Source organism: Scleropages formosus, chromosome 2, assembly GCF_900964775.1.
Source record: "Scleropages formosus chromosome 2, fSclFor1.1, whole genome shotgun sequence".
Taxonomy (NCBI): Eukaryota; Metazoa; Chordata; class Actinopteri; order Osteoglossiformes; family Osteoglossidae; genus Scleropages; species Scleropages formosus.
This window is the reverse complement of record NC_041807.1, coordinates 10,938,974-10,953,666: the sequence shown is the minus strand read 5'-3', so window position 1 is coordinate 10,953,666 and position 14,693 is coordinate 10,938,974. Positions and strand designations below refer to the sequence as shown.

Here is a 14,693-nt window from a genome sequence, read left to right as displayed (position 1 = left end):
GCTGGTAGCATAGTGGTTGGAGCTGCTGCCTTTAGACCCAGAGTTTGCAGATTCTAAACCACCTCTAGTTGTAATACCCTTGAAGAAGGTATTTACCCTGAAATTGCACTGGTAAAATTAGCTAGCCGTAAACAATAAGTAGTCTGAAATTTTAAGCCATACTGGAGGAAAGTGTCAGCTAAATGAATAAATGTGTAAGTTGTGGATTTTCACACAGTAAGATTTTTTTCCTTAAGAATTAAATAATTTAGCCAGGGTGTATGAACTAAGAAGTCAAAATGACTACTTCCGCCTTGTATCTACCCTCTTCAGATCATTTTGGCTCCCAGGATTTACTGAAAAACTTCACCAGCCGCATGGAAACCAACAGAGAGATTTGTCAGAATTGTTTGCAGTCTGTTTTGTTAAAAATGTTGCTTTATAAACTGCGAGGTTGTGCCTCGTTGAAGACGTCTCCCTCTGGGAAAATGAATTATTGTTCTGTATGTTAATGACATGTAAAAATTACACTTCGTAATTTTTGAATGACTGCTTCATAACTTTGAGACCAGCTGGGTGAAAAACGAGCGAAAGCACATTTCTCCACAAAAGCACAGCGTCTCGCTTGCCGCTTCAGTACGCTCACTTATGTCGCTTCCCGAAAAGTGGTTTATGACCCACTCTCACTTGTGATTGGACCTCGCGGTCACGTGAGCGCATTCCCATTGCCGGACGCCATTTTGAAGGAAACTTTGGAATTTCGGTCACACTGAGGGGAGGGGGGAAACAGGCGGGGAGTATGAGACGAGTTTGACTCTGGGGAAAAGCGTTGGACAGCCGAGGAAAGGAAGTAAACGGAGAAACAGGAAAAAATATAAAAACACACAATACGTGCATGCTTAGCAAACGCCGTGCAGTCCAATCTCAGAGACAGCCTTTGCATTTCTTTTTTTTTTCTTACTAGTTTACTGTCCGGCGGCAGCTGCAACCAACTGCCGCGCTAGCGTATATACAGCAGCGGGTTGTGCGGTAGATTTACTTCAAACTTGGATGCGGGAACTTGACAGCAGCTGGACAACAAGAGTTTTGGTGTAAAAACTGAGGTAAAGTTTGGGAAGCAGGTGTTGGAGAGTGTGACCAGTCCAGTCCATCCGGAGACTGGAGGAATGCACGGAGTTTAATGCCAACTCAGGAGTGGAGCAGTGGAGGAGAACGACCGCGCTGCCTAAGTTAACGACTCGAACACTTAGTCAAGTTGTGTTAGTGTTCGCCTGTCGTGGAAGCAACACTGGAAAGTGTGAAAATGCCAGTAAGGAAGACGGGTGAGCTCGAGTCCTTGCACTCAACTAATTCATTTTTTAAATGTTTACATTGTCATAACTGCGGAGAGTGTTTCTAGGCGTCGGTGTGGAAAACAACCGGTACAACAACATGAACATTGATTTATTTAGACTAGTTGTAATAGTTGATAAATGGTGGAGGTTATTTTTGAAAGTTGGCTGAAATGTTCAGTTTACTTCAGCGAAACAGCCGGCTTATGAGAACGTGTTCGTTGAAGCTGCAATAGTACTTATAACTCTGTAGATCATTCAGATGTGCGCGTGTGGCCGTCGTAGTGCGGCGGTGGGAGTGACGTGACGCTTTGCGCGCGCGCGCGCCTCTTCGCAGACACCCAGAGAGCGCTGCGGCTGCTGCAGGAGTACCGTGGGAGGCTGAACGCCGCCGAGGAGCCGCAGCTGACACGCTCCATGGACAAAGTGATCGGCATCCTGCACAGCAGCCTCTTCCAGGCTCTCCTAGGTGACGCTCCGCACTGTACCGCACTGAACAAACACACGGAGTACAGCAGTGCTCAAAAGTACTAAAATCTCTCAACACTGAACACACTTCCTTCAGACTCGGATCTTGTTTCTGTTCTTGACTGACAGCTGGTAGCATGCCATAACAGTTAGATCTGATGCCTCTGGTCCCAAAGGTGGCAGGTTAGAGTTCCACCTCCAGCTATTGTACCCTTGTTAAAGGTACCTACTCTGAATTTCTCCAGGAAAAATACCCAGCTGTTTAAAAATGGGTGTATAATTGTAAGTAACTTAACATTGTAAGTTGCTTTGGAGAAAAGCATCAGCTAAATGAATGAGTATAATGTAAAGCAGAGTGAAGTAGAATTTGTTAGAAGTGCATCTTGCTTTTTCTAAAGAGCTGAAGTGTAAATAAACTGCAGTTAATTTGACATGTTGCACAACATCAGTGTTTGTACTATGAAATTCTTATTAATGAAACTAAAATTACTTGTTAACCAGTTGCATTTGGTTTTGTAGCATGCCCAAGACATTGTAGACATCTTCAGTAGTTCATTCTGCTTTAACTGTCTCTCTTGTGCATGGCTATTGATCACTAAGAGCAGTGATGATCAGGAACAAACTACAGACTGACTTTTGTGTCTTATCTGCATTTGTAGCCAAGCTGTTTTGCTTTTGGGCTGAGGGAACTCCTTTTAGTTTCTGTTTAGCCAGGAGTTGGTCCATCTGTAGAATGGTAGGCAGGGTCAATGTGTGTTATGCAGTGCTGTTTCTTGCTTTATTGACTGTTGTATTGCTTTGGAGTCATATTTGGCAACTTGCATAGTGTTTTATGTATACACACATACATACACAAACTGCATATTTGCAGCTGAAGGAGCACACTTGTCACCTCTGCTTTGCAGTATTGCTTTTCTTATAAAGCCCTTCACAAGATCTTATAGTTTTGACCAGCATTTCTGTGTAAACTTTAATCTGTGAGTCTGTGTAAGTTTTTTTTTTTTTTTTTTTAAAACAGGCTGACTTTGCTTTGCTGAATTACATTAGAAAAAAGTTTAATTTATAACATTTTTATGCTGTATTCAAGAGTTGGCAAACAATAGTTTATTGCAGTTACCTTTGAACTTGGAGAAGATCTTTTTCTGTGGTCTTCTGCATTAAGAGGATCTGTTACATTGTACAGTAACCTAGATGGCTGGATGTCAGCTTTTTATAATTGATTAAAGTTTCCATTGATTAGCAAATATGTTCATCAGCACACTCGGCATCGTTTGTTACTCACTCGGAGAGTTGATTTTTCTAATTAGTCGCAAGGTAATTTCACTTTTACAACTAGTGTTCTGGTAATGGATTGTGAGCTTCAAGCAAAGGTATTTGAATTTAGGAAAACTGTACTTTGGAAAGTGTGTGTGTGTAATATGGAAGTTTTCCAGGTTATTTTGTTCAATATAAGATTTTAAACACTTACTGGACTCAGCTTCTCATTTTTTCGAAAAATAGTACTCATTTTAGCTAAACGTATCAGCTAAATATTAATTTTAAGTTGCTTTGGGCATTAGCATCTCAAATAATTAGATGTAAATTCCTTGCACTGCTCTCAGGATGTTTGCAACATTCAAATTTGGTCTTTGTAATTTTGAAGAAATGCCTCATAAACTAAAGTAGAAGAATGAAATAATTCCTAGTAAAGTCAAATTCTCATAACTTAAATGGCTGTGTCTCAGGGTATGACACTAAATAGAAGCTATTTTTTCTTTGTGGTTTATTAGATTATTTTATTCTAAGAATTTCTCTCCAGAACCAGTGGTGCCTTGTTACATTCTGATCACGTAATTCTTCTGACAAGTTTATAAATTAATATTGCAGTTACTCAATGGACAAATGAATCTGTTCTCTCTTCACCCACACACATACATATACATATACATCCTTCCCCACAGAATATTCATTCCCCCTTTCCCTGTTTATGTGCTGCTAATGAAAACTGAATTGCTACTGTAAACTTCAGACTCCAAGATGTGTATAAGAGGAAAGAAAAATTTAATCCATCTGCTGACACGAAACCTCTGCTAATCCCTGCTGTGCTATTTGGAGCTTTTAGCTTTACTGCATAGAAGGGAGAATGGTTGTTCTAGTCTTTTATTGCTCAATGGGAGTCTGCCACAGTTTCCATTAGAAAGTGTCATAGGTCATTATGGCATCCTTTTAACCCCTGCCCACCATTGTTTAGTCCTATGAGAAACTGTATTCTGAAGCTTGTTTTATACTTCACATTCTGAACAGTACTGCTTGAGTACGTGAATTCAGGCACACTGTGTGTGTGTGTGTGTGTGTGTGTGTGTGTGTGTGTGACCCACTTCATGGGTATACTAATTTTCATGATGTTTTTCATATGATGTTCACATTTTTTAACTAATATTTTTGTTTGATTGGTTTCTTCCGAGACCAGTAGTCACACCCTGGTCACATCAGTTAACGCTGTAGTGATTATTGTGTTTCAGTACTCAATTTATAATGTTCAAATGTTACCCATTTGACATTTTATTTTTTATGAAGAAAATGAGCTTTTTCATTTGTGTAAGTTGTAAGGTAAGTTGTTGAGGTCTTGTCACAGTGTCTAGGCTATGGTTTTGGATTTGTGGTTTGAATCAGGCTCAGCTGTTCTCCCAGTGCCCCCCACAGTAGAAAGGCATGTCTGGAAGAAGGCAATAATAAACTACTTTTGTACTCTCCATTACCTTGGAAAGCATACAAGTAGAGAGTCTATTTTGACTCCATCATATTTTCCTTTGCATTACTATAACTAAAAATTTGCTTGACTCAAACCCAGGATAGTTTCTCGCTGGCCAGGAGTTGAGTTTGGAAACCTTGTCCAGATTGATAAAAAGGTGTTGAAACTAGTTCCCTCTGTCTCTTTTGATAGTGTTGAAATTTTTTTGAAACCTAATGTCATAAGTCTGCCTTTGCAAAAAGGATGTGAGAAGCTTTCAGTGAGAATTTCTATACTGAAGTGCTAAAACAAAATTATTTTCTTATTTATCTGTTTAAAGCCTGGATAAAAGGCAGTCTGCAGTCACTTGTGAATTGCAGGTGCTTTAAATTTGCTGGTTTAGTGTTTATTGTATTTTGTGGCTTTGTTTAGACCAAAGGTGAGGAATTTCAGGTCTCGGTGGTCTCAGTGTCTTTCTGAGTTGCCTTTCTATTACTAATATATTATGTGTATATGAATTTCGGTGCATAAAGTGGAAACAAGGTTTACATAAGAATCACACATCTGCAACTATGTCTCTCTTTCTGCTAATGTAATGCACAAATTGTATTTTCTTTTATATGTACGTCGCTTTGGAGAAAAGCATCTACAAAATGAATAAATGTAATGTGTGGTGAGATAGAATGTCAGCCAGCATCCTCTGACTCTGCAGGGATAGAGCACCCAGGTTCAGACTTTACTGAAGTTGGGTATTGGGTACAATTTCTGAAATGACACAAGTCATCTTACTGGTTAAAGGTATTAAGAAAGCTGAGTCAATTGTTCTCTCTCTTTGGAAATGCATTTCTTCTGTCTTTCTGTGACATGGTGATTCAGCTTGTGTAGATCATTCATTTGCTTATTATCAAAACTGTAACAATTGAGTTGCCACCCACAAATAAAACTGAAATTATCACAAACTAGATTGATATTTGTCTGATCAGACCTGATTTTATTTATTCTTGCAGGCCACTTTGAAGATTCTGTCAACTTGCTCATTTAACTCCAGCCTTTTGATGTTTTTAAAAGTGGCACCACTATCTAATGCATTTTCTAGGAGATGTGTAATCATTTCCTTTAAGAAAGTAGATTGCATATTTGTAGTGGATTTGTAATGGATTAGGGGTAAATATTTAAGAACCATGTAGTAAAGCAGCTTGACAGCATATGATGTGAGCTAGAGCAACATTCTATCGGCAGTCAATCTTGTTTGCTTTATAACACGGTGCAGTCTTTACTGCTGCTTAAGTGTACTGTTTGTATTCTTTCAGGCTTCTGACCAGTAAGTGAGGAGAATTTATTCAAGTGAAGCTCTATGCAATTTGTGCATAGAACAGAAATTTCTTTGTTTCAATGGCAGTAGGTAGTGTAGGTTTTAGGGCTGTGGTCTTTGGACTTGGAGATTACAGATTGGAATCCCATCCTTTTGTAGTACCATTAAGCAAGGTATTTACCCTGAATTGCTCCAATAAAAAAAAAATGCCCAGCTATATAAATGGGTGAATAATTGTAGACATTTTAACATTCTGTTTAGAGAAAAGTGTCAGCTAAATGAATAAATGTAAGTGGAAAAGCTACGTGCACATCTGCAAATACATCAAGAATCTATTCTGTAAACGTACAGAAGAATGTTTGTGGCACTGAGACTGGTGACAGCAAAACGGAGAGGCCTAAGAAGTATTTAAAGGTGAAATCTTTGATGTATTGAATTTTCATGCTTGTCAAAAATATTAAAGGTATGGAAATACCTGTGGAAATGGATCCTGTTTGGATGAAAAATACATCATAAGCATGCTAGGCAAGGATGCTTAATTCAACATTGAAAAAGGCTTGAACTTTACTTTTAAATAAGTTTGTTTAAACCGACAATATCTCATGGACAACATTGAATTTATGTTGAAATTCATTTAGCAGATGTTTTTATCCAAAGTGACAACTGATTTAAAACAAAAGTATTTTTGTCTCTGCATTTAAACAACAAATGCAAATATGTGAAACTGAAAGTACGTTGTCTCCTAGGGATGTGACAAAGTTTGAATTAAACACTGAACTTCAAATGTTTTTGGTACATCCGAAATGCATCAAATTTTATCAATGCTTTTTCAGCGGATACGAATTTGACGTGGGGAAAAAAGTAGTCAAAGCAACACAGCTCAATTTAAGCTTTATTTTATATGTATTTGCGCTGCTGCCCACAAGTCTTGTGGACGGCACAATATTCTAATAATAATGATTGTACAGTACTACATGCATGCCGTTATAGACCTTTACATGGAAATCACTCGATTTGCGTGTATATTCGCGTATCGACTACGCAGTGAAATGCTTTAGACCTACTTTGTGAATACCATGTATTTCACTGTGGTCTTCTGCGTAGCATAATGAACAAATGAATCTGTCTCTCTGGATCTCTCATCTACTCCATAAATTTGCATTACATAATTTTTTCACAAATACATTTGGATTTCCTTTCGACTTTATATGCTACTGGTCACATAATGTTACCAGTTTCAAAAATTTGTACTCTCACAATTCTATATGCAGCTATCTATGTAATGTTTGCCAGTTTGAACTTGATACAGGAAGCTACAGGAGGCCAATTAGAGATATATGGGGACGACAATACATGGAAACACTTAGGAAATGCGTCTGCATATACCAATCAGGTGCAGAGGTTTGATGGATCTGGCTGGGAGGCCAGAGAAGAAAGAGTTACAGTAGTCCAGGTAGAATGGGAGACAAGGGTGCATCCCGCAGATGTTATGCAGGACATATCGGTAGGACTAGGCAATGGTGTCAGTGTGTTTAGAGAAGAGTTGAATCCATTGTTACTCCCATGCTCTTAACGGATGAAGCAGGTTCCATGCCCTAACTGTCTGTACCGGCGGCGCCAGCTTTCTCACCATCACCTCCTTTTACTCTGCCAGTGTCATCTCCAAACCCACTTTGGCAGACTTATATTCTTTGTCAAACTCGTCACTGGCAGTGGCAGCTCCAACATGCCCTTTCCGTATAGTACTACACTACTTAAACAGTGGGGTGCTCCCAGCCACATCTTTGCCACCTTACTAATAATCTGCTCCAGGAGGCAGCCAGGAAGGCACGACCACTAAGAGTGTGACCAGGACAGCAAAAGAGAGCATGGAGTTTGAAAGAGGGCAGATCAGGAAAGTGTACAGGAAGATATTCCCATCTGGGACAGATGAGCAGCTCTGTACCTTCACCTTGGTCAGAGGTATTGAGGTGTGTTAGAGAAATTTACATTTTCACATTCCATCACAGCAATAACATTTAGTCATCGTTTCTGTATCATGATGATCATGTTAAGACAGGTTTAAACGTTCTGTACTGTCTATGGGTTTCTGGTCTTTTCGACATAGTAGTTGTGGAAAGTTGTCAGTCATCTTTAATTCTGCCCCTTTGTCTGATGCTTTCTTTTTATAAAGCTCTGTCTGGCTTTAGATGAGGTGATGATAGTGTTAGGCTGAAACATTAACTTTGTACTGTGTATTGAAAAGCATTACGATTTTACATATGAAGTTCCTCTTTCAGATTTTTAAAATTCTGTATTTTGAAGTTGGCATGATGCTGGTGCCTCCCATCTCCTGGGTTGTGTTTGACCCCTGCTCAGTTTTTGTAGAGTTTGCATGTTCTTCTTGTGGTTTTGTTGGTTTCTTTTGGTTGCTGCAGACAAGTATTTTAAGTGAATTGTTAACTCTAAAGTTGCCCTTTGGGTGTACATGCAAGCCTGCCTGACCATGCTGGTGTGTGAGATTTCCCTATGCTGTAGTGGCATCTTGTTCAGGGTGTACCCTACCTCATGCCCTGTGTTTCTCAGTCTAGGCAGTGCACCACCATGACCCTGCATTGTACAGGGTGTTATTGACAATGAGTGAATGAAGATTTTTTTTTTTTTTCCAGAATGTTCAGAAAGGTTCTTTTTTTGCTGTACAGTATGATATGTGTTTATCAATAGTTTGATGCTTAACTCTCACCCATATAACTGTGTTTACATTTACACACAATTTAGATGAGATCGAATGTTAAAGTTCTCTGCTCACTTGAATTATTCAGCATTGGCTTTAATCTGAGAAAGATTGTATAAAACTAGATTAGGCTGTAAAACCACGTTTATCTTTTGTTAGACACACAGCAGTCAAATATATAGTACTCTAACTGTTCATTAATATTTTGGTGGTGAGCACAAGTACACATACAGTACATGTAACAAAGAAGGTACTTCACATTTTTCATATCCATGTGAAGTAGCTTTTTATGTATCGTAATAGAAAGTTAACATTTGAAATGCCCAGGTTTGAATTCTACCTTCTGCTGTAATAATAAAGTACTCCTTTTAGCTATTTCATTAAAAGGCTTAGCTGTATGAAAGTTATAATGTATTTTAACCCAAGTAGCTGAAAATTGTAATTTGGTTTGAAGAAAGGCACCAGCTTAATGCAAAGTAAATGTAAATATACATGAACTAAGGTTTGGATCTTTTAGTTTTTGAGAAAGAGTTTCTGATCAGTGGATGTTCTGGGGCTGTGATGGCTGACGTGCCTCTGCAATGTTGCATGGAGCTCGGGGACAGTGCCTTTGGATTGGCAAACTGGAGCGGTGGTCCCTATCTTTAAGAAAGGGAACCAGAAAGTGTGTGCGAACTACTGGGGTATCACACTTCTCAGCCTCCCTGGGAAAGTCTGTGCCAGGGTACTGGAAAGGAGGCTCTGGCCAATAGTTGAACCTCGGATTGAAGAGGAGCAATGCGGATTTCATCCTGACCGTGGAACAGTGGACCAGCTTTCACCCTTTCACAGATAATTCAGGGGGCATGGGAGTTTGCTAATTCAGTCTACATATGTTTTGTGCACTTTGAGAAGGCCTATGACCATGCTCCCTGAGAAATTTCCTGGGAGGTGCTTCGGGAGTATGGGATGCCAGGGCCGCTACTACGGGCCATTGGGTCTCTGTACACTCGGAGCAAGAGCTATGTCTGCGTACTCGGCATTAAGTCAAGCCTGTTCAGTGTGGGTGTTAGACTCTGCCAAGGTTGTGCCTTTTCTCCAGTCCTGTTTTTGATTTTCATGGACAGGATGTCAAGGCGCAACCGAGGTCAGGACGGCATTCTATGTAGGGGCCAGAAGGTGATGTCTCTGCTTTTTGCGGAGGATGATGTCCTTTTGGCACCGTCACATGGATGCCTCCAGCACAGTTTGCAGCCGAGTGTGAAGTGGTTGGTTTGAGGATCAGCACCTCAAAGTCTGAGTCCATGTTCTCTCACAGAAAAGGAGGGCATGCCCCCCTTCAGGTAAGGGGAGAGAATTTGCCCCAGATGGAGGAGTTTAAGTATCTTGGGGTCTTGCTCACAAGTGAGGGGAGAAGGGAGTATGAGATCGGCTGCCGGCTGGGAGCAGCGGCAGCAGTAATGCGGTCGCTGTACCGGACTATAGTGGTAAAGAGGGATCTGAGCCATAAGGCAAAGCTCTCTATTTACCAGTCGGTCTACGTCCCTACCCTCACCTATGGTATGAACTCTGGGTAATGACCGAAAGAATAAGATCGCGGAGACAAGTAGCTGAAATGAGTTTTCTCCGCAGGGTGGTGGGACTCACTCTCTGTGACAGGGTGAGGAGTTCGGCCATCCGGGAGGAACTCAGAGTAGAGCCACTACTCCTCCTCATTGAGAGGAGCCAGTTGAGGTGGTTCAGGCATCTGGTAAGGATGACCCCTGGGCACCTCCCTTTGGAGGTATACCAGGCAGGGCCAACTGGCACGAGGACCTGAGGTCGGCCCAGGACCCGCTGGATAGATTATATTTCCCAGTTGGCCTGGGAGCACCTTGGGGTCCCCCGTGTTGAGCTGGAGGAAGTTGCAAGGGACAGAGATGTCTGGGCTTCTCTGCTCTCCCTGTTGCCGTTGCCACTGCCACCCTAGCTGGACAAGCGGTCTGGAAAATGGATGGATGGATGGATTGATCTAATATTACTGTAGATTACAGTGTTTTGGTCCTAAAGCAGTTTTCACATTTGTGCATGTCACTCTGCTTTGACCTAATTTTATGTACTGTATGCAGATACAAGCAGTCCCTTTTTTATGAAATTAATATCTGTGGAATCTGTTTATTTCCTTTGCTGTCATTCGACCCTTCATAAAGTCTGTGGTTTACATGCTTTAGATTTGATGACATGACAGATTTTGTTTCTTCCTGCACTTGAATTCCCTCCTCATTCTGGTTAGACCTGAAGAATGTATTATCTCTCCTTTAATATGTAGGTTAAATCCTCATGTATTTACCATGCCTACTGTTGACAAATCAATTTCATCCATTTCCCAACAGCATAATTCGTTTCAGCCAAATTTGTAGTTTAATGTAAGATTGTGTTCACTAATTATTGGTTCTCATATATAATTTACCAGCTGTGTTTTAATGTTGCTAATTTCCTGTCATTTTAACTTGTGCAAGTTTCAAATTTTGTAACATGCTTGATATCCTGCAAATCTAAATGAATTGGCCAGTAATTTGGTTAATTGGTTTTAATGTTTCTAGCATTTGCGTTTTTAAGTAGGGGATGTATTTTTACATTACCTTTAGGGTTGCAAGACATCAGTCATAAGTCACTTTTTTTTGGAAAAAGAAGAAATTGAAGACTTGAAGCATATTAATTTAATTTTGTTGCATTTAGAATTAACTTATCTATGTTTTATAGTTAAGAGAACACGTTTTAATACCTATTGACTACGCTTTCTCCAGAATTCTCATCAAAATTGTGTTCTCTGTTGTGATTTAATTATCTAATGGAAACAGCACAGCTGAATCTTGCCAGTCCCTCACAAGTTCCTACTGATTTCCGCCTTTGAATTTTTACCTGCTATTCAGTATTCTGTCATGTTATTGAATAAGTTTCTTCTTGCCATTTGAAGAGGTTGTCCATCGCTGTGTCCCATAGTGGGTTGCAATGGTCTTATTTTAACATGACAGCATGTGGAAGGGGAAGTGTAGGACTTCATAAAAGTTAATGTTATCTGACCCTGATGACACCTTTTTTAATTAGGGGAAATAAAAACTTTTGACGGTTTACAATTTGGTTTATTCCCCTGTAGAGTCTCCTCTCCTTTGTTTTATCATTTTGCTTGTACATTTTTTAACAGTGATGGATAATAACTGAAACAGTTTGCAGAGGAACATATACATTAGGAAGCATAAACACAGAACAGAAGTGGTATAAAGAAACCTTGTGGGGCTGACAGTTGAACTTCAAGTGGTGATGTTTTTGAAGAGCTTGGGTCTCTTTGTTTAGCTTTATTATTGGCTCAAGCTTGCATATGAGAACATTTCTTAGGATATGTGGTTTTAGAATGAAAGGTTGTCAATAGTAACAGGAAATAACACAGCTGACTTGATGGGCTAAAAGAAGCTCAAGTTCCTTGAAGCCATGTATACTGAGCTGCTCACATGCGTATGCAGTGATGAATATCAAAGTGTTTCTGAGAATACGGACTCCATTAGGTTTAGAAATAAGAGTACATGGACTTTTGTTGTTCAAACAAAGACTGAAAACAGAGCAAAACACTTGTTTAAAAGAGAAAATCCAATGCCCATGGTACTTTTACCCTAAACGATAAATTGCGACTTTCCTTTGATTCATACAACCATGAGCTCCTGAGAGGGAGGCTAATTCAGATGTGTGTCTACCAAGAAGACTTGCAGTTTTATGCTATCAATGCAATAATTTCCATTGACACATACACAGTTCAGCTAATTTCTCTTCTATACATTTATGAAAGGACAACGCACTCAAAGATATTGTTCCTTGTATGTGTCATTTTATCTTTTTACATATTTTAACACCTACAAATAGTGGCAGAAAGAATATTTTTACTAGGTTATATTGCCGGATATTTTCTTGTATGACTTCAGGTTAGGTAACTGTCAGATACACCAGCAGATTCTGAAAATTCTTCATTTGATGCTTATTGTTGAAATGTATGTGACATCTAATATCAACGTCAAGTTTCACTTACTGATATGCAAAGCTAGTGTTAGTCTACAATTACGACCAATGTATTATGAGAGTATTAAAATATGACATTAGGTAGGACAGGGGAAAAATATGAACATTTAAAATTCAAGGTATTGATGAACTGCAGGGAATTAAGCATAGTTAGTTTTATGCAAAAGGTGAAGTGTATTTGTTTAGCATTTTTACATGGTGTTGCAGTGGGTTTGACTGTGTTCTGCTCTCCGGTGGGTTTGGGGTTCGAGTCCCGCTTGGGGTGCCTTACAACGGACTGGAGTCCCATCATGGATGTGTCTCCTCACCCCCAGTCTCACGCCCTGTGTTGCCGGGTTAGGCTCTGGCTCCCCGCGACCCTGCATGGGACAAGCGGTTTCAGACGATGTGATTTTTACATAATAAGTGACTTAATACATTTTTATATTTGGCATTAAATCTGTAATATCAATGGATCTGTGTTGCAGCAAAATGAACAAAGTTGTATGCATGTGTTTTTTTTTTTTTTTTTTTTTTTTTTTTTTCCCCCCCCCCCCTGCCTTATAAATTCCTGAACAGTCAAAATGATATATTTAAAATGAACAAAACGATTCTTTTTATTATGCTTTAAGTCAGTGGGGGGGGCATAGTGTTTAAGTAAATTTGTGCAAAAGTTTGGTCCAGGTAGCTCTGAGGGTTGAGTTGATGCACATACTAAAATCAAGCCGTGCTTTTGCTTGTTTTTTCAGGGTTAGTGAGACGGTGCTGTAAATCAGTGAAAGCCGTCAATCTCTGATGCAACCTGTTGCATGACATGTTACTTTGAATCTTTCCATCTGAGGTTTGAATAAATTTAAGTATTTTGTGAAGCTGCTATGTAATTTTTAATTAAACTCCTATTTTGTAGAGTGATGGTTGCCTTCTTTCTAGTTGAACAAAAGTTAACACAACCCCTGCATGGAACAAACTTAAACAAGAAATATTTCTGCAAATTGTAATGCACAGTTACTGTTTGTTTTCGGAATTTAACAGAAGGAAAAATCAAATGTGGCACGTGCAAAACTTTGGGTACCCTGTCAGCACTTACCAACAGCCCCTTTGTTTTATATAGCCAGGTTACAGTCTTTCTGTGTGTTCCTTGCAGAATGCTTTTAGTTTAGAAATGCAGTGCAGTACAACGTCTACAACTGCCTGTCCCGAGCAGGGTCACAGCGAGCCGGAGCCTTACCTGGCAACACAGGGTACAAGGCCTAAGGAGGAGGGGATACACCCTGGATGGGACGCCAGCCCTCTGCAGGGCATCCCTTGCAGGACTCGAACCCCAGACCTACCACACAGCGGGCACAGGTTAAACCTGCTGCACCATCGCATCTCTCCTTAGTTTAGAAATATTAGGTCTATATAAGGTTGTCTTGTATACACTGTATTTTTTGAGATCTACTCATAGATTTATATATTTCATAATATTCAAACCTAGGGCCTATGAAGGCCATCCTGAAACCTTAATCTTTTGTTTCTTCATTTATTTTGAGGTATGTTTTGAAACATTGTCTTGTTGTAATATCCAGCCTCTTTTCAGATAGTTTTTTCAGTGACTGTCTCACATTTGATTCCAGGGTACTTAGTAGAATCTATTATTCCCTCTTCCTGCACACTATGTTTTGTTGCATAGTTGTGTTGCAGATGTTGACTTTAGTGATAAGATCCCAAGTAAAGTTTCCATCTGAGTCTTTCATGCATATCTTTGCAAGCAGTGCTGCACAGTGGATTTGTGCACCACTACTCTTGTATCAGCTAAACATTCTGGCAGGTGCTTTGTAGTGGTATAAAGTACACTTCTACTGGCAATTTTTCTTCGTCGTCCAGAGCTTGTCTTGATTTGTACAGTTCTATACTTTCTTTTTTAGTGATATTTTAGATAGTGGAAATTGCACGCAGGAAACATTTAGATACCCTTTTGTAGCCTTCCCCTGCTTTGTAAGAGGCAATTATATTTATTTTAGGTTCTCAGTCAGCTGCTGGAGCCCATGGCTATTTAGTGTAAGTACAACACCCTGAGAGGTCTGAAGGAGCAGAGATTTTATTAAACTTCATCTGACTTGGATTAAGGCCTAATGAATCTTATAAAAATGTGTGCGCATCAGCTCAGTCTTTTGAGTGCTCAGTCTTTTGCAA

General features: G+C 39.7%; 1 protein-coding gene across 10 annotated transcripts in view; it reads left to right on the top strand.

The window, feature by feature from the left end:
• Positions 1 to 746: 746 nt before the first annotated feature.
• The window catches only part of LOC108939922 (discs large homolog 1-like protein), a 160,886-nt gene continuing 146,939 nt past the window's right edge, over positions 747 to 14,693 (top strand). For 4 of the 10 annotated variants that reach the window (XM_029249469.1, XM_029249462.1, XM_018761614.2 and 1 more), the window contains exons 1-2: positions 748 to 1,301; positions 1,648 to 1,779. In XM_029249469.1, coding sequence (XP_029105302.1) covers positions 1,283 to 1,301; positions 1,648 to 1,779 — 151 coding nt within the window. In that variant the 5' untranslated portion in view covers positions 748 to 1,282. Of the gene's footprint in view, positions 1,302 to 1,647; positions 1,780 to 14,693 lie in introns of all 10 variants that reach the window. The other 6 variants (XM_018761640.2, XM_018761631.2, XM_029249478.1 and 3 more) reach the window with 3 other exon arrangements.